We start from the raw sequence: 25,506 nt of genomic DNA, 5'->3' as shown, positions 1-25,506 counted from the left end.
TCACTAAGCGGTCGATGATAGGTGGATCTCCCCCGGTGGTAAGCCAGCTATGGGCGCTGCGCAGTAGAGCCGCCACCTGCGGTCGGGGTGGAAAGGCCGAGTTGTAGGCCCAGTTGTGGTAGCGCTGCGCTCGAGCTGGGAGGCTGTAGCCCTGGGTGGCGAGGATGGCGTCCTTCAGTTTCCTGTAATCTCTGGCATCGGCGAGGGTTAAGTCCCGGCACACACGCTGGGCCTCGCCGGTGAGGAATGGGGCCAAGAGTGAGGCCCAGTCTCCGACTGGCCACCTCTCTCGGGCTGCGGTGCGCTCAAACACCTCCAGGTACGCTTCAATATCATCTTCTGGTGTCAATTTAGTGAGTACTTCTCTAGGGGCGCGTGTGCTAGCCACATCACGGCTAATTCTGTCAATTAATTTTTGTACCGCTGTCTGCAAATCTGTTTGGCTCCTCAACAGGGCCGTAAGTGCGTTGGCCTGCTCCATGTTTTTTTTTGGGGGGGTTTGGCGTGGATCAGAATACCCGTATTCTCCACCAAATGTGGGGAACTGATCAAAGCCAAACACAAAATGCAGGGTACAAGCCCACTTAAGGGTATTTATTTGACACCTTTTCAGATATATGACCCGCAGGCCCTTGGTATTACTTTTCATGTAACTTCAAATAATAAAGTCCAACTCAAAATTCACCCCGGGTCGGGGTATTTTCGTGCATCACAATGTCTCTTTGTTTGGATCCGTGCGCCACAGCGTCATCGCTCAGTATCCATGCATTGTGCTCAGGTATGTGTGATTAACTCCCACAGGTTGCCTAGGAGTAAACAGAGAGCGTCCTTTAACACTACAATTCATAAACATTCAGTAATGTGCAGGAATAGTGGAGGATTGCCTTACCGCCTGTAGCACCCGTCCATTCACCAGGAGAGCCAATGCCAGACTGAGACAGAGTAGCCACTTTTGTGGATTGGTGCCACACCTAACCTGTCGTCGCAGCTGCGCTCAGTTGGGGCTGATTCATGATGGTGAGTGGCAGGTAACGCCCTTCTATGACGCTGCCCAGGCTGATGCGCTCCCTGCGAGGTCTCCCTCTGTCTCTGTCCCATGGCCTCTCCCTGGTGTGGTGCTTACCTGACAGGCGGCATTGTGGCGATACTCCACACTCCATTCAAGTGAATGAGATTTTGGCCAGACTTAATATTTGATTGTATTACCTTAGTAATCATTGTCATAAAAGCTAGTTTAAAGTATTCTTTTTTTTCAATTATCATGATATGCGTTTAGTAAATTATGGTCCCATTCATTTTAAAATATATGATAAAGTAGGGTATGCCTCTAGGCGTCTACTGGTTCTACCAAGTGAAGACCCGCCCTCGCTACGGTTGTAGCCAATAGCAGTCGTTTCCAGTTGCTTTTCGGGTTGCTTTTATAATACATAGGACCACAATGGAAACAATTCCCCATGACTTGTTTGTGTTATCCTTTTAGTTCAAATGTCTGACTGTATCTCGTGTTGTTACATTTCTGTCTAATAAAGTATTTACTTAATCAATCAATGAAAACCGGAAGTTCCAAGATGGCTGTGATGAATTGTATTCTGTGTTTCACTAAGAGTACAGCACTGATGTACTCTTAGTACATCCTGGTGTGATCCTCTGCTCATGCCTGTTCATTCATTCGTACATACGTTCTCAGTAAACTGAAGCTGCTGCTACAAACTACTCCCAAGTGTGTTAGTTATTATTATAAGAACCCAAACAAAACTATAACAACTATAACAAATTCCCTGAAAAAGTGGCTTCAACGTGACGTTTCCTTCGTCCATATATTTTACAGTCTATGGTCCGGACTTACACTAAGTTCAAACTTGTCTTAGTTAGAGCCTCTGCTGAGCTTAGTGACTGGAGAGTCATCATCGGTTTTTACGTCTGGAGACTCCCATCCAGGACAGGCTTCAGATACGCCTTCTCAGAAGCCTCGGCTCAGATCTGAACCCATTGCAACTGCATGCCCTTGCTATCGTCGACCCCAGGGTTCGAACCCACGACCATCCACACGAAAGGCATGTGCTCCAACCACTACACTTGGGCGGCCCTTATATTACATAATACATCTAGAGTGGTAACCAGAATAGGCACCATGAGACGGTTTAGCCCGGAAGTGTTTTAAACGTTTATTTTCTCCTTCTATAACCAAAGAGGGATAAACTATAGAACGTGAAGAGATAGAAAATGCGTTTTGGACTATTTTTTATATTGTTTTGCTGTCGTTAGTCTCTGATCAATTCCATTCATGTTTTTTCTTTATTTTTGGATTCTGGATTCACCGTTAAGGAAAGTTTTACAAATTCAAATATTACACGAGTCAAAGACAACACCAGATAGGTAAACGATAGAAATAAAGTCATTTCTTGGGTGAACTGTTCCTTTAAGCCCTAACTTAGGACTGAATTTACGTTTAGCTGTTGCAACCAGACACTGATCCAGAGTCTCCAGACCAGACTCAGTACCACTGAAGACGAGGTCCAGATCCTCTACACTAGACTCAGTACCACTGAAGACCAGGTGGAGAACTTGACGAAAAGAATGAAAGGTAATTAGACCAGAATGGTGTTCAGTCAATGCATGTATGAGATGACAGTGTTTGATTTCCTATATTATAATAGGCTCTATGCACAGCAGCCATAGTATCACTTCCTTCACATGTGTTACCAATGATACTAATGAAGGCTCTGTTCCATTTAGTCTAGCACAGTGGTTTCCACGAACCAAATGGATTTGGTTCCATTTGGACACTCTCAGAGTTACACACCCATAAGGGGCCATTTGGAAGCCCATGAGGGTCCCTGGACCCTAACTGTAGACCCACTGGTGTAACAGAGTGTTTCCAGTGAGCCAACATGCACACAATATCAGCAACCCTGACTCTGTTTGACCAGAATGGAACAGAGCCTTCATTAGTATCATTGGTAACACATGTGAATGTCTTCATAATATGGCTGCTGTGAATAGAGCCTATTGCCTAGAGGGTCAACCGACGGTGGCCGTCACAAACGTAACATGCGGACCTGCGAGACACACCGTTGCTCCGATCCGCACCAAACTTGCCGCCAACATTCGTCAGGGGTCTGCCATCAGAATAGCCGGCCCCTAGGGGCCAAGGGTGGACCGTTTCTCCAATCTGCAGTGAACTTGGCACAAACACTGTTCAGGGGTCTGCCATGACAATAGTCACATCAGGGGCGATGTGTGGCCATGGGTGGCCCCTGGGTGCCACAGGCGTCCAGGGGTTGCTCAATCTACATCAAACTTGCCACAAACAATGTTCAGGGGTCTGCCATCAGAATAGCTATATCAGGGGGCCCTGGGTGCCATAGGCTCCAAACATGTCAACAGTTGTGTCACAGTTGTGTCAACTAGCTCCAAGCAGTTCCAAGCAGTTCCAGGCAGTCCCAAGCAGTTACAACCCGTTACAACAAGTAACATCCAGTTACAGGCCAGTAACAATAACTTGAATGAAGTTACAGAGCAAATATAATAACCTGGATGAACAGAAAGAGCAGCTACTACAACCTTAAAGGTGCGTTCAGACCTGAATATTATTGGAGTGGCGCGATTAAATACACGAACGGAGCAACCCGTCACCTCTGTATCTTAGCTTTGGATGGAAAAATCCAGCTGAAGTGGGTGTTGGGTGTTTTCGTAACCCCGAGGTACAAAATGGAACAATCGGGTCCATTTGGTTACACTCGTAAATTGACACTGGAGGAGTCCCTGCACATTTTATATCTGTTGTTGTAGCCTATGTGCTTGGAAACAAAACTAGCCCCTGTCAACACAGGTGACACCTCGCCGTGCGGGTGGTCTGCTCAATCTCCCCGAGCAGTAGGTGGTCCTGCTCAATCTCCCCGGCAGTAGCGGTGGCCCTGCTCAATCTCCCCGGGCAGTAGGCTACAGCTGGCTGGGAATGAGATGAAACACACCCCGACTTGGTCTGTGTTTTTGACAGCTTGATTATAAACGATGATGAGATGGATAAATAACATTATAAGTTACTGTTAGTCATGAAATAGAACATAGGCCTAGTTGCTCAATCTTTCCTTTGTTTCTTTCGTTTTGGGTGTTTTTAAGGGGCCATGGCCAAAGGGCCGTGGACCCTTATTGCATCTCTACACTTTCGCTATTATTCTTCCGTTTTCGCAGTGTTAAAGATAACATGAAATGCTTATTTGAGAGTATGATTTTTCAATGTACAGTATGACATACTTCATTGTGAAAATAGGCGATCTACAATCTCACAACTTTTTCTCACAAGATTTCTCTATTGGTAAATGGTTTGTGAACAACTGATCTTAGTGTTAGGGAAATAGGGGCTCGGTTCATGGCAGAAGGCAAGAGTCTATGATCTTCAACAGACACCATCATGCTGGATGAAGCCTTAGCTCAATCACTACTGTGACAGCCTGTGAGTCCGAAGTTTAAGGGTTCGATTCCTGTCTATGGGTTGAGGTGTCCATGAGTGAGGTTCTTAACCCTGGATTGCTAGCCACAATTAGCACTCTGCTCAGCTGTTGTGAATGCTCATTTGTTCATTATGACACTTAATTACACATGTGCCTTGACTCATGAGGAACACATCTGTCTCTTTAACCAGTAAGCTCCGCCCTTAGATCTTCTGCCATTTTGAGCAGTTTGAAAGACACTTAAAACCGTTTTTCTGCCCGGAGTTTTGAGCAATTTGTGTGAAACGTTCTACACACACTCTATGGACCATTATCTGCAAATCTCAGTTGAGGAGAAGTTTGCATGTAAAAAAACAAGAAAGAATGACATAGATGTCATGGTGGACGGCGCAGCCCCCCCCCCCCCCCTGCTTTTTGGGGGTACAAAAGCATGGGAAGGAAAAAAAAGGAAAAGAAAGAAAAAGTAGGTAGATGTTGCACATGAACTCTGCAGCCGCACTGAGCAGAGATGCTCATAGGCCTGCGTCCTGCGTCGCTGACGCACAATATTGTGAAAGGACGCATTCATGACACTGGCATCCATGGGACGCACTAGAGTTGTCACCAACAACAGAGAAAAATATAAAAATAATTTGCGATAAAATTATTAGTGCACGATAAGTATCGGCCCGATAATTATCGGTTCGATATCAGGAATTATGACGTCATCCCGATAAAACCGATAACATTAATAATAGCTCCGATAATATATAATATTTGTCAACTGTGATCTGCATGGACTCTCGGTTAGACACCGTTGTACTGGAGAAGTATAACTCTCGGTTAGACACCGTTGTACTGGAGAAGTATAACTCTCGGTTAGACACCGTTGTACTGGAGAAGTATAACTCTCGGTTAGACACCCTTGCAGTGTTGTGCTAGTTACTGAAAACCAGTGCATTACTAATTACTTCATTTAAAAGTAACTCAGTTACTTTACTAGTTACTTACACCAAAAAGTAATGCGTTACTGTGAAAAGTAACTTTGAAGTTACTTTTTAAAAAAAGGGCTCCCATTATTGCCCTTATAGCCTTCATTTCAGTACTGTTATTGCATTGGAGAATAATACAATCTGTTGATCAACTTGACATGCATTTTCATCACTGAACTCTGCTAAGCAATGTGGTCTATACCAGGGGTTGCGATATAGGATTGTAACCTGCTGGTCCCAATGTCCGGAATGAATCAAATTTATCAAACATCTGATAAAAAATACCGGTCATAATTATGTTTAAGCATTAATTACAATTAAGCAGGTGCGTAAATACAGCCTAACACTTAGGCCTACAGCATTATATTTTGGATTGAGCTATTTGAACATGAACCATGATGAACGAGTAATATACACATTTTATATACAGTAGCAGGGTCATCTTGCACAAATACATTAATTACCTACACTACCATTTGTGCCTGGCAATCTCTGCTTCTCACCCATTGACTTGCATGTTAAATGATGGCGTTTCCCCTTAAAAATAATCGATCATTTCAGGAGCAAGAGCTTAAAAATCTCTTCTAAATCTAGTCAACAAGGCCTGCAGTAGGCTATGCACTGGACAAAGGGTGCAATGACAGCGCAGTGCTCCGACATTAAACAGTAAACCCGAACCAAACCCACACCCTAACCCTAACCGCACGCGGATGCCACATAGTCGGAGAAAAGGTCTGTCGGATTAACGCATGCCTCCCGCCTCCCCTGGACAAATATGCATGACATTATTTCAATACACTAAAAACCAGTGGTGAAAAGTAACTAAGTACATTTACTCAAGTACTGTACTTAAGTACAATTTTGAGGTATCTGTACTTTACTTGAGTATTTCCAATTTCCAATACTTTTACTACTACTCCACTACATCTCAAAGGCAACTATTGTACTTTTACTCCACTACATTTATTTGAAAACTTTAGTTGCTAGTTACTTTTCAGATATAATGAAACATACATTAATCACTTTAACCCTATTTTATACCTAGCCGATCTACAAGCTCACAATGCGTCGCATCGCGACGCGTTGTGAGCTTGTAGATCTGCTATTTTAAAATATTTAGTACTTTTACTTTTGGTACTTTAAGTACATTTTTATGCCAATACTTTTGTACTTTTACTCAAGTAAATTTTTAATTCTGGACTTTTACTTGTAACAGAGTATTTCTATATTGCAGTATTGGTACTTTTACTTAAGTAAAGAATTTGAGTACTTTTTCCACCACTGCTAAAAACATGGGAAATGTTAGAGGGAGTAATAGCCATGGATACACGACGGTCGACTGTCACGACCGTCATGGATGAACTTCAACCTAGTGTTTGCACTTTCTCCATTTATGGCCCGTACATCTACATCTATATCCCATGGCGACGGAGGTTACATGTATATAAGGGCTCTCAAAAGTACCTGTATCATCCGTATTGTTCAATAAAAAGCATTTTAATCTGATCGGTGGCCATTTTCTTCATGTGCTTTTAACTGAGTGACCCTATCGGTTGGTAGGTGTATTGCACTCCAATACATTATGAAAAAATGGCCACTAATCGGATTAAAATGCTTTTCATTGAACAATACAGAATATATGGGTACTTTTGAGAGTCCCGTGCATAATTGTAACATCCGTGGCCATGGGGTAAGCACTTTATATTTCAAATCTGAACGTTTATAGAGAGTACGGACCGTGAATGGAGAAAGTGCAAACACCAGGTTGAAGGTGATACTTGACTGTAACAGGAGTTTTCATGTACAGCAGGGACTGCAGTAGCAGACGCAGTTAATAAATAGACGAACAAATGAATTAATATACTTTAACGTGCGGAATCCGAAACAGGCAGCGCTGTGATTCTGAATTTTGTTACGATTACGGTGATTAGTAGCCTATTATTGACACCACCTGGGCGAGTGAGTCATGTAACTTTCCTGACGTTGCAGCCTTCCAGTTTAAGTTCAGCTTGGGAAAAGCAGCCTTTAACGGGTTTGGGTACGTGGTTCATAATCACCATTGCGTTATCGTGGTATTCCTACGACTACTAGTCCCAGAAACACACACACGCTGTTAAGAGAGAGAGAAAGAAAGAGCGAGCGAGCGAGAGAGAGAGAGCGGTAACCGCCTTCCATTCCGACATCCCTCACAGCGCGTCTCCGCAACACAGACTGGTGTAAAGTAAATAAGTACATTTACTCAAGTACTGTACTTAAGTACAATTCTCATTCACTGTTCGCCTCGCTGTATATACAAATACTATATAAAAAAACACACCCTGTGTGAAGGAAGCGGTGCCTTTGGGGCGGGGCTTAACTCATTTCAGTTCGTCCCTATTGGTGGTCTGAGTCCACTTACCAAGTTTGTACTTGGTAGCATGCTGCAAACTGGAATAATGGCTGTTTAAAGCCCAGCCAATGGGCAGACAGAGGGGGCGGGGCTTAAGTAATTACAGTTCGTCCCTATTGGTGGTTTTAGTCCATGTACAAAATTTGTACTCCGTAGCATGCTGCGAACTTGAGTTATGGCTGTTTAAAGGCCAGCCAATGGGAAGACAGAGGGGGCGGGGCTTCAGCAATTCATGCTCGTCCCTATTGGTGGTTTAAGTCCACATACCAAATTTGGACTTGGTGGCATGCTGCAAACTGGAGTTATAGCTGTTTAAAATACCGTGCTCATCCCGTGCTCATACGGGCGGACGGACATAACATACGCTGGGGGTCCCTGGACCCCGCTTTGATAACTTCAGCAATTCATGCTCGTCCCTATTGGTGGTCTAAGTCCACATACCAAGTTTGGACTTGGTGGCATGCTGCAAACTGGAGTTATATCTGTTTAAAATCCCGTGCTCATACGGGTGGACGGACATAACATACGCTGGGGGTCCCTGGACCCCTCTTTGATAACCAGTGGCACGTGTGGCCAATGAGAGGAGAGATGGCATAGGCAATCTCCAAGTCTGTGTGTGTGTGTGTGTGTGTGTGTGTGTGTGTGTGTTTGTGTGCGTGTGTTTGTATGTGTTGCTTCTTTGCCGTGCTCATCCCGGGCTCATACGGACGGACGGACGGCCGGACGGACGGACATACGGACAAAGTCAAGTGTAGAGCGGTTGGCACCGCTAAAAATAACGGAGTAACTTACCATGTAGTAACGGTAATTGAGTTACTGAATTAAAAAAATCACACCCTGTGTGAAGGAAGCGGTGCCTTTGGGGCGGGGCTTAACTCATTTCAGTTCATCCCTATTGGTGGTCTGAGTCCACTCACCAAATGTGTACTTGGTAGCATGCTGCAAACTGGAATGATGGCTGTTTAAAGGCCAGCCAATGGGCAGACAGAGGGGGCGGGGCTTAAGTAATTACAGTTCGCCCCTATTGGTGGTTTTAGTCCATGTACAAAATTTGTACTCCATAGCATGCTGCGAACTTGAGTTATGGCTGGTTAAAGGCCAGCCAATGGGAAGACAGAGGAGGCGGGGCTTCAGCAATTCGTGCTCGTCCCGTATTGGTGGTCTAAGTCCACATACCAAATTTGGACTTGGTGGCATGCTGCAAACTGGAGTTATAGCTGTTTAAAATCCCGTGCTCATCCCGTGCGCATGCGGGCGGACGGACATAACATACGCTGGGGGTCCCTGGACCCCTCTTTGATAACCAGTGGCACGTGTGGCCAATGAGAGGAGAGATGGCATAGGCAATCTCCAAGTCCGTGTGTGTGTGTGTGTGTGTGTGTGTGTGTGTGCGTGCGTGCGTGTGTTTGTATGTGTTGCTTCTTTGCCGTGCTCATCCCGTGCTCATCCCGGGCTCATACGGACACACACACAGACACGGAGTAAAAGCCAAGTGTAGAGCGGTTGGCACCGCTAAAGATAATGCGTTAGAGTACTAGTTACTGAAAAACAATAACGGCGTTACAGTAACGCGTTACTACGTCCCAACACTGCAGAGAGAGCGAGAGAGAGAGAGAGAGAGAGAGACGGCATGGGTAGCTTTACTGGACATTTAGACTGAATGTTTCATATCCTCATCTTGCGCTAATGCACGCAACTGTTTTACCAGGTTTTATTTTTGTTGTTTCTCATAAGCGTGCATCCGTTGTCTGTCAACAACACAGTAGTCTGTGCCTTGACTTCAGTGTGCTGACTCTCTCCCCACCCGCCCCCCCCTTAAGCTTCAGGATCACAGAAAATCACCTGAAACTATGCTAAATATGTCCAAAACATATCAAAAATAAAATCGGGGCTTTATTGTGGCTTAAATAGATTCAAGTCGACACTTATTAATGTTTTGGTGCATTCTATAATTTAATACAAAATTCTGATGCCTCCATAGTCTATAGTCTATATGTCTACTTCTCTGCAGTGCCTGTGACAACAGGCCGCCGTTCAAAAAAATTCGGAGCAAAGAGGGGGCGTCTCCCTGCATGAATCCAAGTTGCAGCAACCAATCGGTGTTCGGAGCAAAGAGGGGGCGTCTCCCTGCATGAATCCAAGTTGCAGCAACCAATCGGTGGCAACCAGACCCTTTTTTAGCAAACCGGCCCCCTTTTTCCCACAAACAGAGAGTTGCTTACCAAACCCCGCCCCTTTTTCACCTATGCCCCGCCCATCTTTAAATACCTTCAGAGGTTAACTCCCCGTTTTCCTCAGATGCCTCACATCTGCTTATAGAGGACGGCTTGCTTGCGCTCTGCCGTCCTAAAAATGAAGCCTTAATTAGCCAAATATTATTTTAAAGGGCATGGCTTCATTAAAAAGGAAGACAAATCATCTTTGTGTGCTCCCTTCACACTACTGTCTGTCTTTGGATCGAATAGCTCAGTCGGTTAAGTGTTGGTAGTGTGCCAGCCTGTGAGTCTGAAAAGTCAAGGGTGCGATTCCTGTTAATGGCCAAGTTTGAGGTGTCCATGAGTGAGGTTCTTAACCCCGATTGTTATCCACAATCCCTCAGCACTCTGCTCAGCTGTTCAGAATGCTCATTTGTTAATTGCATGGGGCTGCTTCGTCTCAAGTTCAATCTATTCTGTTTCTCTCATTATGCTATTATTGCATATTGCTTTTTGCCTACCATTCCATGGCCCCGTTTTATCGCTGCTTGCAGCTATATTTGTAATTGTAACCCAGAGAGGGTAGCCTACATATAATAGAACCAAATGAACCCGGCCGGGCCCATTTACATAGTTACATTAACATGGTCAATTATCTGTTGTATGTGTGCAAACAAAACAAGCCCACAAATTGGTATTTGAGTCAACAAATGTTTTATTGACGTGACATGATGGGAGCGGGGAGCACCAGGACCTGCTCTGTGCTCTGTCATGCCCAGGCAGTACAGTGGTCGGCTGGGCTGGGGTGGAGGAAAACACACGGTCGGTCGGTGTGTGTTTTTGACAACAAGGGTGATTTTTCCCACGGCCGCGTCGCAAAAAGTGATTGGAGCGAGGGTACATATTTTTGATCAAAGTGAAGCGATTGAAGCGACTAGAAAAAATATATTTATCTTCAGTTCTGAACGCACCGTGAGGAAGGCACATCAGAGCACAGTTGTGTGTAAAACTCATCAGTTTGTCGATTGTTCTTCTTACAGAATGGATGAAAGAGAAGGACAACCTGGTCAAAGACCTGGACCAGCTACGGTACAGATACAACAACCTGACTGGACATTGTGATGACTTAGAGTCCAGATGTACCAAACCAGGTGAAACCAAACCAACTGAAACCAAACCAACTGAAAGTTTACCAACTGAAACCAAACCAACTGAAACCAAACCAACTGAAACTAAACCAACTGAAACTAAACCAACTGAAAGTTTACCAACTGAAACTAAATTCCAACTGAAAACCCAGAAGAGCTGAAGAGGAGGAGGCTGTGTGGTCAGTGAGACATCTCTGTGATTCAAATTTTCATATAATCAGCAGAAGTGAGAGTGTCAATTCCTTGTGTCGATTGCGTTTATATAAGATGTTAGTCTATTCAAAGACAATGATTTGTGCTGCGCACATTCGCTCGAAACGACACTCTTTAGTTTTATGAATCCATTGCACAGGAAATAAAGAACAGATTACAATAACAATCTCTATATAAAAAAATATGGTTTCATTGAAAGGCAATCAAAGGCTAGAGCTTATGATGCAAGCGTCGGGTAGCGTAGTGTCCGACATTACATAAGTGCCTCAGTGAGGCTGCAGAGTTTAACAGCGCAACACTTCTGAATTAAGTGATTGTGAATGTGATTGTCATTACAATTTGATTGTAATGCACAAAAGGGTGACTGTTAATTCCTTGTGTCAATACGTTGTGTTTTTATCAGCAGTTGCCAGTTAAGCTTATCAAAGACAAATTAAATGTTGTGTGATCTGTATGTGCTATAACCACACTAGACCATTCGGTGTAATTAATTAATTAAAAAAATCGATTTGTGAATAAATCGCGATTCTTAATGCCGCGATTTTAAAATCGCTTCAAAATGTTCAGAATCGATTTTCGTTTTTATTTGTTTTTTGTAACATGTTTTTGTTTTTATAAGGTTGTACCTTTTTCACAGGCACTTTGTCTGAAATCAATGTCAGAAAGACTGACTGACATGATCTGGCTGCATTGAAGTGTATGATTCAACTTTTCATGGTTTATATTGTTCAGAACAATACAAACCATGTGATTTGGGGAAGAAAATCGCAATAAATCGCAGAATTGAATCGAATCGCAGAATCGCAATTTAAATCGAATCGGCACCCTAGGAATCGATTTTGAATCGAATCGTGAGGTAAGTGAATCGTGACACCCCTAATAACCAGTACTGTGTGAGTGATAATTCTGTGAATCAAATATAATTGTATTCCAAGGCAACGTCGGACTGCCTCTTTGCTCTTCCATGGGCAGAGAGGGAGAGAGTGTAAGATAGCACAAATGGCACATGGCACGCTGATTGGTTTTATTAGTGTAACGCCCAAACCACACCTATATATGCACAATGTAACGGGTAGCGCAGGTGTTTTAGGGATAAGGCTGGTGTTAGAAGATAGCAACTGCGCCATGCTAAATCCCCAAATAGTGGGTAGAGCTACATGGGCACAACATACTGTAGGGCCCTTAATGTCTTCCTGTACCATGTGCTGTTTTACATTTCGGACTAACAAAGTATTCAATTAATCAATCCATTCTTTTTGTTATTAGAACCACATGGATTTACATTAGATGGTGGTGTGTGTTATTTCATCTCTACTGGGATAAAAAACTGGTATGAGAGCAGACAATACTGTAGAGACAAACAATCACATCTGATCATCATAAAGAGCAAAGAAACACAGGTATGATGTTTGTTTGTGTGTGTGTGTGTGTGTGTGTGTGTGTGTGTGTGTGTGTGTGGGGGGGGGGGGTTGGGGGTGGGTGGGGGTCGGTGGGTGCGTGTGCGGGTGTGTGTTTGTGTGTGTGTGTGTGTGTGTGTGTGTGTGTGTGTGTGTGTGTGTGTGTGTGTGTGTGTGTGTGTGTGTGCCATTAACTTTAAGACATACATCTATTGTACAGTTTGTACTTAAAGCTGATTTTTTTTTTTTCATGAATAAAATGTTTCAACCAATCGGTATGGAAGAGTATGTAAATACCATAAAACTAGTACATCTGTATGGTAGAGTATATTAATACAATATAACTAGTACATCTGTATGGTAGAGTATGTTAATACAATATAACTAGTACATCTGTCTGGTAGAATATTTTAATACAATATAACTAGTACATAATGATTGGTAGACTATGTTAATACAATACCTAGTACATCTGTATGGTATAGTATATGTTAAAGTACATGTAGAGTGGTTGGAGGTGATCTCAAATCCTACTCAACCTACTGGTTGACAAGTAGCTCTGCCTGAAGCTCTTAAGTTAAATATATCCCCTACTAAAGGGCAGATCCCCTCCTTGCTGAGCGGGTAAGGTTTGGTTACCCACACGGAAGACCCGGGTTCAAATCCTATGTGTTATAGTTGCAGCCTCTCTCCATCTGGAGAAGACATACAACTCACTGATTGTAGCTTTAAGTAACAAGCAGCTTTTCTGTCCAGGACCTTGTTGACAGAGTTGCTCCCAGAGACAAGTACGGTTTGGTCAACCTGTGGATTGGTTTGACTGACAGAGACATAGAAGGATCCTTTAAGTGGGTGGATGGAACACCACTGACCTCACCAACGTAAGACTTTACTTTCATTAATACTACTAGATAGATAGATAGATAGATAGATAGATAGATTTTTATTATAGTGTCCTGCACCACATGATGCCCAGCCCGCACGGGCTTATAAGACACTCACACAATGTACATATACACCAAGATACACCACAGACAGAATACATAAACATTTTGATTGTCCAAGTTACGGGTACATCGTCCTCCATCTCAACTGCCATGCTTTCTCTATGAATTTTCCTAAAACAAAAACTTCCTTATTGAACAGCCAACTTAACATAATAACATTCATACATCCAAAACAAATCTGGATTCTTATCCTGCATTTTTTCAAATAAAGAATTTCGTACATCATTGTACAGTGGACAGTGAAAAACAAAATGAACCTCATCCTCCACAACTCCCAGGTCACACAGAACACACAATCGCTGCTCCTCAGGAATGCCAGTATATCTACCCACCTCAACTGCCAGAGGCAATGCACCAGATCTTAACTGGGCACAGAGAGACCTCTGTCCTCTCTTTAGATTGAATGCAACATAAGGTTCAGTGATATAATTCTCTTTATATTGAACATAATTTCTTAACTTTGCTTTTTTCCAAATGTCCACCCTCCATTGCTCCTGATGTAATATTGATAATTTATGTTTGACAGTATTTATGTTACAATGAAGGTTGTTCATAAAATATGCATTTAAATCAGAGAGTGAAAATATTGAAGAGACCTCTCTTGTCCATGGATGATTACATCTTCTATTCCAATTAAATATACTTTTCGTAAGCCTCTCTTCTGGCAGTTGGGTAAGGCGGTTCCACAGTCTAATCATTTCACATCTCTGCCTTATGAGGCAGCTTTCCCAACCTGTGTCACCTTCAATGGCCAACTTAGTGGTATACTTGTGCACCCCGAGAAAACACCTTAAAGCTCTACTCTGAATATTTTTACATTTGGTGGCCTCCTCAAAGCCCCATACACCTGCTGCATAAAATAAAATGGAAGAAACCATAGAGTCAAAAAGCTTGGTAAATGTAGCAAAACCTAAATCAGGGCACATTTTCACTTTACTTAATATGGCACCTAATGCTCTACCTGCTGAGTCAGCCAATACTTTCCTCCCCTCAGAAAAACTCATAAATTCATGAAAAACAAAACCTAAGTATTTATATGAGGGGACATAACTCAAAGACATTGACCCAAAAGTAAAAATATGGTTACTCTGCTGTTCAGCTTTCCTTCTAAAATGTATAATCTGAGTTTTCTCTCTGTTAATGGCAAGTCTCCATTTACTGCACCATAGACCCACAATATCCAACATTTTCTGTAAATTTAACACATTTTCAGCCATCAGAGCAATGTCATCAGCATATAAAAGAATACTCAAATTAATATTTTCAATTGATAGACCCAAATTGGCCTGCTTGATTTCCTGAGCTAAATCATTTACATAAAGAGCAAACAGAGTGGGTGAGAGCACATCTCCTTGCTTCACACCAAATGGAGTGGGAAACCAGCCGGTTCTGAGGTTGTTTAACTGCAGGCAAGCGACTGGGGCTTTGTATAAAGCTTTGATGGCATTATACAATGTACCGTTAATACCTGAGCAGAGTAACTTGTATTCCAACAAGTCTCTATTGATCCAATCAAAGGCTTTTTTTAAATCAACAAAACAAACAAATGTGCTTTTACCCTCCTCTAGTCTAGCTCTTACCACAGATGAAATAACAAAAATATGATCAATACAAGCCCTGTTTTTTCTAAAACCGTTCTGTTCATCCACCAACACATTATTGAACTCCAGATAATCAGTAAGTCTCTTATTTAAAACACTGGAGTACAGCTTATAAACTGTACTGAGCAGGCTGATGCCTCTATAATTTAGAGGAACTCTAGGGTCGGCCTTTGGAGATTTTGGAATGGGTATAATTATTGATTTGTCCCACACAGAAGGTGTGATGCTAGTATTGAAACAAGTTTGACATAGTGTGTGTAATACAGACAACATATGAGGGGATTTAAGCACCTCATTGGGTACTACTACTACTACTACTACTACTGTACTACTACTACTACTACTGCTGCTGCTGCTGCTACTGCTGCTACTACTACTACTACTACTACTACTACTACTACTAAAAATAATAATAATAATAATAATAATAATAATAATAATAATAATAATAATAATAATAATAATGCCTAATGCACAGACAGACAGACAGACAGACAGACAGACAGTTAATGTATATCTAATGTCTACATTATCATTTGAGGTCAGGATTAAACACTTATTTTCAATACTTTTTACAATATGTTCATCTACAGTAACATGCCCCAAATAGAGACTCCAGGGTTTAAGAGGTTAAAAAACGAAACATTTAGAGAGAAAATAAACCATTGTTGTAAATGTATTGTAATTAATTCAATATTCTTTATTTCTACAGGTTCTGGCGGCATGGTGAGCCTGATAACTACTATGGAAATGAAGACTGTGTTCTACTGTCTGGTAGAGGATGGTTTGACTCATCATGTATGAACATTCTCCGTTGGATGTGTGAAAGAGTTGTGTAGTGAAATCATCAATGTCACAATGTATCAGTTATGTAGTGAAACATGTATTAATACCATGTTTCATTGTTAAATCAACACTGGTAATGTGTACTGAAACATGTATTAATGCCGTGTTTCATTGTTAAAGGGCTCATGACATTCAGATTTACATCTGAATTAAAAGTCATTAAAAGTCTTTATCATGGTCCTTCAAACGTGTATTAAAATGTTGTAACTGAAAAACCCACTCCAGTGAGCCATGGGCAGGTTTTTTTCTCTCTGTGTTCAAAGGCCTTTTCAGCTGCAATGAAAACAAGAGGAAAAGATAGGGGAGGGGAGAGGCGGGGAGCAGAGGGGGCGGGATTAATGGACTATGATGTCAAAGTCCAGGGACCAATCCCAGCACTTTGTTTAGCCTAATTATTCAGAAAACCGCAGACAGAAAATCCACTGAATGTTATGTAATTGAGGTCATAAAACAAAACCAAAAAAACGTAAAATACGTTGTTTTTTTTAAAAATTAATGTCATGAGACCTTTAAAAACTTTACACGGACATTGGTTTGCGTTAAATGTGGTAACAATAAATTGCTAGTTTTTCCTGAGGGTTGAGTGGTCAAGTAAGCATTGAGCATATTCAGGAACTCTTCAGAATAAAATAATAAAAATAACACAAAGAAAACTTGTGTAGATGTATATTTTTAATGGGACATCAACAATGTCTTTATAGAGGATTTCATTATCAGCTATAATGTTGTAATAATCCAATGTAGACTCACCACTGGGCTCCTGGTTGTAAAATGATGCTATATGCTCCTGTAGAAGCCACACGTATGTATGCAATCAATCTGGTTTGAAGAAATACATTGAATTCACAATGTTTCTTGTCTATTGTAAAAAAGAAAAAAAGGAAGCCAATTATTGATGGTGTTGCATTGAATTGTGATTTCTTTCTATCATGCAGTATCTATCTTAACTGCTGTTCTGCCTTTTTCGACTGAATTTATCTCGTGGTATGAACAAAGGTCTTATCTTAAGTCACGGAAAATACTGCACTACCCACAATGCCAATTAGTGTAACATCCGGTGACGTCTCGATTGGCGGAGAACGTGTTACAATGGAAATCATCATTGGAAAGGTATGTGCAAGGGCTCATGGGAGAAGTAGTTACTTCACTCTTAAAATATGTACGCAGTCTTGTACCTAATTAGCCTTTTTTGTGTTTTCCAAATATTTTTGTGAACAGAATCAAATGTTTTATGATGATGATTTACCAGGAGCCTGGGTGGCTTGATTTCTAAACTGAAATCACATTGCTCCATAGACATTTTTGTGCTTTTTACCCTTTTCCCCCCGGAATAGGCTCTATGCACAGCAGCCATATTGGGAATGAATTGGGCCCCTTCCTTACTTCCTTCACAGGTGTTACCAATAATACTAATTGAGGCTCTGTTCCATTTAGTGTGGCACAGTGGTCTCTTATTTTCAAGGACCCCCATAACTCTGAGAGTGTACACATGGAACCAAATGGACCCTCACAGGTCCATTTGGTTCCATTTTTACACTCTCAGAGTTACACACCCACCATAAGGGGCAATTTGGGAACCAAAATGGAGTGTTTCTAGTGAGCCAACATGCACAACATCAGCACCCTGACCAGAATGGAACAGAGCCTTCATTAGCATCATTGGTAAGAAGAGGCCCGATTTCTTTCCAATATGGCTGCTGTGCATAGGGCCTATTTAGTTGTTATGCCGATTGAATCCTCCTCACACACATTAGTGTGTTGTTGTCACTGCTGTTGTGTCCCACTGACTCACCTGCCAGTGAGGAGCGCCCACCGGGAGAAACTTCCTGCTGACATCCGCTGATGGCGGGGATTATATTTTCACCCCTGTCCGTCCGTGTATCTGTCTGTGTGTCTCTGATAAGCTCATCGTTCCTGAAAAACTAGTCTCACATCTCTCAACGCTCAAAGGAAAGTTATAAGACAATACACATAGAATAGTAAGCTAGCTTTGACAACTCTTATCAAATTGTATGGAAGGCTTTCTAAAAATAAAATAAATAATAAACATTTATTGAAGTAGTGGGGGTCCCTGCTTCGTCTCACTCTCAGCTAAGAGGTCCTTGGCCTGAACAATTCCTCCTGGTATAACCAATTGAAACAGTTTACAGTGGAAAGGTTTTTTCTCCAGTGTGGATACGCAGGTGTGACTTCAGGTGAGCTAACTGACTGAAACTCTTGTCACTCTGTTTACAGTAGAAAGGTTTTCCTCCAGAGTGTATTCGCTGGTGTGATATCAGCTGAGATAACTGACTGAAACTCGTGTTACACTGTTTACAGTGGTAAGGTTTTTCTCCAGTGTGGATAAGTTGGTGTTTCTTCAAAGTACTTTGTCATTAAAACTCTTGTTATATTGTTGACAGTGGTATGGTTTTTCTCCAGTGTGGATACGCAGGTGTGTCTTCAGATCACGTAATTCATTAAATATCTTGGCACACTGTTGACAGTGGTACGTTTTTTTTCTCCATTGTGGATACGGAGGTGTGTCTTTAGCAGGAGGGGCGAGATCCAAATGTGGCAGTGGCGTGCGCCGTGGCGGCCGCCGCGTCCGCCACGACCGCCACGGCGGGTGGCGGCCGTCGTGGCAGCCGCCACAACCGCCGTCACACGACGGCCGCCACAACCGCCGTGGCAACCGCCGCGTCCGCCAGATCCTCCGCCATAACCGCCGCCTCCGCCGCGTCCGCCAGATCTTCCGCCATAACCGCCGCCTCCGCCGCCGGCGCCGCGTCCGTCAGATTTTCAGCCATAACCGCCGCGTCCGCCAGATCTTCCAAAATGTGGCGTTGGCGGGCGCCGCGGCGGTTGTGGCGCTCGCCGCGAGCGCCGCGGCGGTTGTGGCGAACGCCACGACCGCCGTGAAAACCGCCCCAAGCGCCGCGAGCGCCTTAGGGTCCGCCATCCGATCCATCGACCATATCTGCGCTCTTCTGGCGCAGCCCCCCCCCCACATGTCCCCCCCCACCTGCGTGCCCCCCCCCCCCCCCCCCCGGGACCCCCCCCCCCGGGACGTAATAATTGTATATTTTGCGCATTTGATCCAGAGCAGTTGAGATTTGATTCGGCCATATCTTTCTGAATGTAACTTGTATTTTTATAATTGTATTTTTCATATGATCTGTAAAGTTTATATTTTCATTTGCTACCAGGCATGAATTCATTATAATTTATTATATATATTTTTCCTTATTTTCTTTCTTTATTTACACGTAATGAACGAAGCATTTGAGATTTCATCCGCCCAGATCTTTCTGAATTTTACTTGAATTATTATAATTTTAATGTTTATATGATCCGTAAATTTTATATTTTCATGTGGTATCAGGCATGAATTTATTTTAATTTATTTTATTATTTTATTTCATTTATTTACATGCGCGCAATTACACACGCATCTAACTATTGGACTCAGCTCTGGGGACACGGTGCGGCTGCAGAGTTCACCTTGAAATTTGTCATTACAATTTTACTGTAGCCTAATCCACAAAAGTGTGACTGACTGTTAATTCCTTGAGTCAATACATTGTGTTTTTATCACCGGTGCCAGTATTATTATTATTATTGTTAATAGACCTTGCAACATAGAGCAACTTAAGTGCTTGCAGAACTTAATAATATAAGCACACTTATTCTCCAGGCAGACAGACAGAAACAGTCTGTCTGTCTGTCTGTCTGTCTGTCTGTCTGTCTGTCTGTCTGTCTGTCGGTATATATACGTGCATAAATTAAGCTTGGGTCATTGGTCAATGAACCTGGTGTGTCGGTCAGAAAATAACTGATCTATAAACTCACAACTCATCGCATCCTCATTCATTTCACTGGTCAAATGCAACAGACAGACAGCCAGCCAGCCAGACAGACAGACAGACAGACAGACAGACAGACAGACAGACACGGTCAGAGACGCACCAGTACCACCGAGTGCTAGTATGGAGCTTGTTGTTGCGTCTTTGAACAGTTCACACAGCGAGCAAAACTTGGGGAGCCCGATTTGGGGGCTATGCAAACAGGGACTATTAATTAACCATGCTACAAGTAAATAATATAACACACAATTTGGATGAAAAGGCGCATGTGTAAATGAAAATATGTCCCCCCCCCATGTCCCCCCCCCCACGCAGGTGGGGGGGGGGGGGACATGTGGGGGGGGGGGGCTGCGCCAGAAGAGCGCAGATATGGTCGATGGATCGGATGGCGGACCCTACGTGGCGCTCGCGGCGCTTGGGGCGGTTTTCACGGCGGTCGTGGCGTTCGCCACAACCGCCGCGGCGCTCGTGGCGGTTGGCGAGCGCCACAACCGCCGTGGCGAGCGCCACAACCGCCGCGGCGCTCGCGGCGTCCGCCACAACCGCCGCGGCGCTCGCGGCGAGCGCCACAACCGCCGCGGCGCTCGCGGCGAGCGCCACAACCGCCGCGGCGCCCGCCAACGCCACATTTGGATCTCGCTGTCTCTCGTCTTTAGACTCATCTGTGTCTCCTTGTTTATGAGTGGTTACAGAGCTGCTGCTGGTGATTTGCTGACAGACAGCTGAGGTTATCTGTTCATTGCTCAGCATTTGGCAGTAGAGGTCATTGTGGCTCCTGTTCATGGGTTTATGGAGGTAGATCTTAGGCCACATCCACACGGAGACGTTTTTAGGTGAATCCGCATACGTTTTTAATCGTTTTGACGTTTCGTCCACACGGAGCCGGCGTTTTAGGTCCGCAATACGCTTCTTTTTGAAAACGGGTCCCAGAGTGGATTAATCTGAAGACGCAACTCTTGCGTCTCCGTGTGTACAACCAAATACGCATCTTTCCTGAACCGATGACGCTATAGCTCCACCTCTCGCTTAACCCGCATGCGCCGAGCCCCGCCCCACCCCCCCCCCCCCCATTTTAATCGGATTGGTGGCTATTGTCTTCGAATTTTCTCCATTGGCTTTCATCTACGCGACCCTATCGGTTGGGAGGAGTATTGCACTCTGATACATTATAACTCTATGAGAAAATGGCCGCCGATCGGATTAAAATGCTTTTCATTGAACAATACGGAAGATACGGGTACTTATACCCACTCGAAGTGAATTGTAACATCCATGGCCATGAGGTAAGCACTTTATATTTGAAATCTGAACGTTTATGTAGATGTACGGGTTGTAAATAGAGAAAGTACAAACACCCGGTTGAATTCAGCCAGGACGGTAGTGATGATGCTCGCAATCTAGCTGATGCGCAGCATCTCGACTATAGTTGACCAGCAGTGGGTCAAATTCATTTGGGTGGAAGAAGTACACGGATATTTTACTTAAGTAAAAGTAGCAATACCACTATATAAAAATACTCTGTTACAAGTAAAAGGCCTGTACTCAAAATGTTACTTGAGTTCAATCAAAGTAAAAGTACAAAAGTATTGCCATCAAAATATACTTAAAGTACTGAAATGTTTGAAAATAGCTGATCTACAAGCTCACAATGCGTCGCTATGCCCGTTGTGAGCTTATAGATCGGCTATTTTCAAATAGACTATGTAAAATAGGGCTAATAATGTATGTTTTATAATGTAATGATTTATATATGCAAGTAACCAAAGCGTTCAAATAATTGTAGTGGAGTAAATGTACAATATTTTCCTCTGAGATGTAGTGGAGTAGAAGTAAAAGTATGGAAAATTGGAAATACTCGAGTAAAGTAAAAAAAAAAACTCAAAATTGTACTTAAGTACAGTACTTGAGTACTTTCTACCACAAGCACCACCCACAGGCCGGACATATATACTACAGCGTTTTCGTTTTGTGGTGTTTTCAGTGGTTTCGTGTGGACACACACATTTCTTGAGACGATTCCGTGTGTACGGTAAACTTTTTGAAAACGACTCTGTGACATTTTTTAAAACGTCTCCGTGTGGATGTGGCCTTAGATGTTAAGGCACGTGGACACTCAGAACAGGGGACCTGAGTATGGGGAGATTGGGACCTCACACCCCCCCCCCCCCCCCCCACACACACACACACACACACACCCTTTCTTGCAGTATATGCATGTGTTCTGTACGTGGCACGCTCTTCTAATACACCACAACCTTGTCTGGTTGTGTCAATACCAGAAACAATGCATACATCTCATGTCTGCGTGTGCATGTGCATGCGTGTGTGTGTGTGTATGTGTGTGTGTGTGTGTGTGTGTGTGTGTGTGTGTGTGTGTGTGTGTGTGTGTGTGTATGTGTTTGTGAACTTCATAATTTATAGAACAACACTGCCACCTATTAATACAATCCTCTCACTGCACACTCCACTGTGAAAGAGTGCGAATCAGAATCAATTTTATTCTCACACAGGTTTACACAAGTAAACAAGAATTAATTGGATATTAATCCCATGTGAGTTTGTGAAATATATCAATACATCAACCAATAACTCACACCAAATGTCAACAACGTTTTAGAAACAGGGACTTTAAAAGCACCTTCACAGAAAAACAAGGGCGATGTCGCTTACAATAAGCAGAAATGGCAACCAATCATGACGCGTTGCAGAGCCTTTTTACCAGCCATGCCCCCACCGTATATATATGAACAGAAGTGCACGCCCACAATTCAGCCTAAACACATCCCACAAATGGACGGAGTGTTTCTTAAAGAGTGTTACACACACTCTCAAAAATTGGGTGGAATTAGTTATTGTGCAAGTTCTATCATTTTTGTTATTTCCATAGAAAAAAAGTAAGGGAAGAAGAAGAAGGGGGGGAGAGAGATCAATCAAAGAAAACAAACACATTATCTACATATTTACACATAAGACCTGATATAAAGGTGTGTGAGCATAGCAGCAGATGTATACTGTACGTGATATACTATAGACCTTACTGATAATCATAATAACTGCCAAAATAAACTCAACCAACATCCCCCTTTCCTCTCATTAAATGTTTACTCCGAAAGTGTCTATTTTGATGAATGTTATACAATATTCAGTTTTACAAAGTCATAATCTTTTACATTGTCTATGTGAACATATAGTAGAAAACAACCTTGGGGTCAAATTCCTTGTATTATTCCAACACAGAGGCATCGTTTCAGAAGCACAGGTCTCCGCCAGGTCAGGTACGTTATTGTGGCCTCCTGGTGGCGCTATAATAGGCCAATGTGAAAAGGGTGGCATTTCTTCTTAGGCCTTTCACGGCAATCGGACACTGCATGCATGATTCGAGGCATCTTGTTCCAAAAATGTGTTTTGCTAAATTAGACCTGCTGGTGGCGCTATAACAACCCAATGTGGCTTTTCTTCCTCGGCCTAGTGGAAATGTGCATGTGAAATTTCACGGAAATCGCATGCTGCGTTCATGATTTGAGGTATTTGGTTCAAAACGGACCAATCCTGCAAACTTTGGAAGCCAACCTTAGCCAATGAGGATGGAATCTGGAGAATCGGACAGATCCGTGTTGATCATATGACTATAGAGATACTGTGTACCGATTTGCATGAGGTTTAGGTAAAATCTATAGAAGTAATATAAAAAAATGGGTTTTGCACAAATCGGCCTCCTGGTGACACTATAACAGGCCTATGTGAAAAATGTGGGGCAGGGGTTCTGCTCTGCCATCCAGGGAGTGTGTGTGCACAGTTTCACAGCGACCGGGCCAACGGTGCCGGAGATTAGCTGCTAACACACGGACAGGACACACAGACACACGGACGAACGGACGGACGGACGGACAGGGCGCAAAACATACTCTCTAGCCATGCCTTTCGGCCTGGCGGAGACAATAAACTAGAGGGTGGCAAAAAAAAAGTGAAAATGTAAGCCTTTTATAGAGAGAATAGCTGACTTACAAGTTGTTAGAACGCCAGGTTGAAAGTGGTTAATGAATGAATGGTTGCAGACAAGAAACGTGTGTCTGTGTTGTTGTGTATGTGTTTGTTGGTCAGTAGTACGTACACAGTGGCCCTCATTTATCAACGCAGCGTATAAACCGGCGTATATTTTTCCATATATTCGGACGTACACCAACGTCGAAGTCACATTTATCAAAGGATCCTATACAGCCGATCCTAGCGTACATCAGGTCGGAGCTTTGATAAATCTCACGTCTGAAAACGAGCGTCATTTAAATAACACGCCCTTAAATATTCTCAAAACGCCCCGATTTTACGACATGAAGAAGAACCAGAATACGACCAAAGACATGAAAAGCCAATAAGAAAGAGTTTCCCCGATCGCCTCGCCACACACGCACACGCCTCTCTCTCTCTCTCTCTCTCTCTCTCTCTCTCTCTCTCTCTCTCTCTCTCTCTCTCTCTCTCTCTCACACACACACACACACACACACACACACACACACACACACACACACACACACACACACACACACACACACACACACACACACACACGCACACACACACACACACACACAAACACACGCCCGCCCAGCTGTGTTTCTCATGTAATCCGTACCGTAGCGGTACAATCTTTGTCACAATCTTTGTCACTTTGTCATTCATGTACGCTTGTAGCCTACATGAATGTCATATTATGATACCCAATCACATCGCCATGAATGGAATACGTTTGTATATCGAGTTACATTAAAATAAAGCCATGATGTAGGCTATTCCCATTTCCCAGTGAGACTCGGACCGTCGGATGGGCGAGTCCCGTCCCGCTCCACATTAATGAGAGAGAGCCTGGAGAGAACATTAATGAATGAAGGCTGGTGTGTGTTGGACCATGCATGGGTTAAATGTCTGATCTCCCGGTGGCCATGAAAATATAACAGCAGCACCGTTGCACCAGTCTAAACTCCTGAGAGTGCCCTCGCAGAAGCGCTGTATATTTTGAAAATAGCAGATCTACAAGCTCACAACGCGTTGCGATGCGACGCTGGCTTGTGAGCTTGTAGATCTGCTATTTTCAATGTAGCCATATCTACAATCTTATCTGAATGACTGTTAAAGCAAAAGCAGTTTGTTTAAATTACTTTATAAAATGTTATATTTTCACAGGGATTATTTATTAGTATAGATATACATTTATGAGTGGATTATGTGTCCAGATGCCTCTCAGACAGTCAGACAATCCTGCTCCGCAGGTCTAGAATGGAATAAACGGGCGCAGCCAAAGTCAACAACTGGTCCCGACCAGACTTGAGATTTCAGCGTACAGTAGGATGAAGCCCACGTCACGTCAGGATATATTGATAAATGCCAAAAGGTGTGGTGATCTCGCCGTACGCCCATTATTTGGGCTGCACCGCGTTGATAAATG

General features: G+C 43.1%; 1 protein-coding gene across 1 annotated transcript in view; it reads left to right on the top strand.

Annotated features, from left to right (window-relative positions):
- Positions 1-763: 763 nt before the first annotated feature.
- The window catches only part of LOC311050661 (uncharacterized protein), a gene marked incomplete at both ends in the record, with an annotated part of 37,484 nt that continues 12,741 nt past the window's right edge, over positions 764-25,506 (top strand). The window contains 4 exons of the mRNA XM_084064747.1: positions 764-778; positions 2,467-2,584; positions 11,050-11,160; positions 16,088-16,159. Of these exons, the coding sequence (XP_083920873.1) occupies positions 764-778; positions 2,467-2,584; positions 11,050-11,160; positions 16,088-16,159 (316 nt within the window). The remainder of the gene's footprint in view (positions 779-2,466; positions 2,585-11,049; positions 11,161-16,087; positions 16,160-25,506) is intronic.

Source organism: Gymnoscopelus microlampas, assembly GCF_963454915.1.
Source record: "Gymnoscopelus microlampas genome assembly, chromosome: 8".
In the NCBI taxonomy this organism is placed as follows: Eukaryota; Metazoa; Chordata; class Actinopteri; order Myctophiformes; family Myctophidae; genus Gymnoscopelus; species Gymnoscopelus microlampas.
Note: the sequence above shows the minus strand (reverse complement) of the source record. Positions and strands in the feature narration are given on the sequence as shown.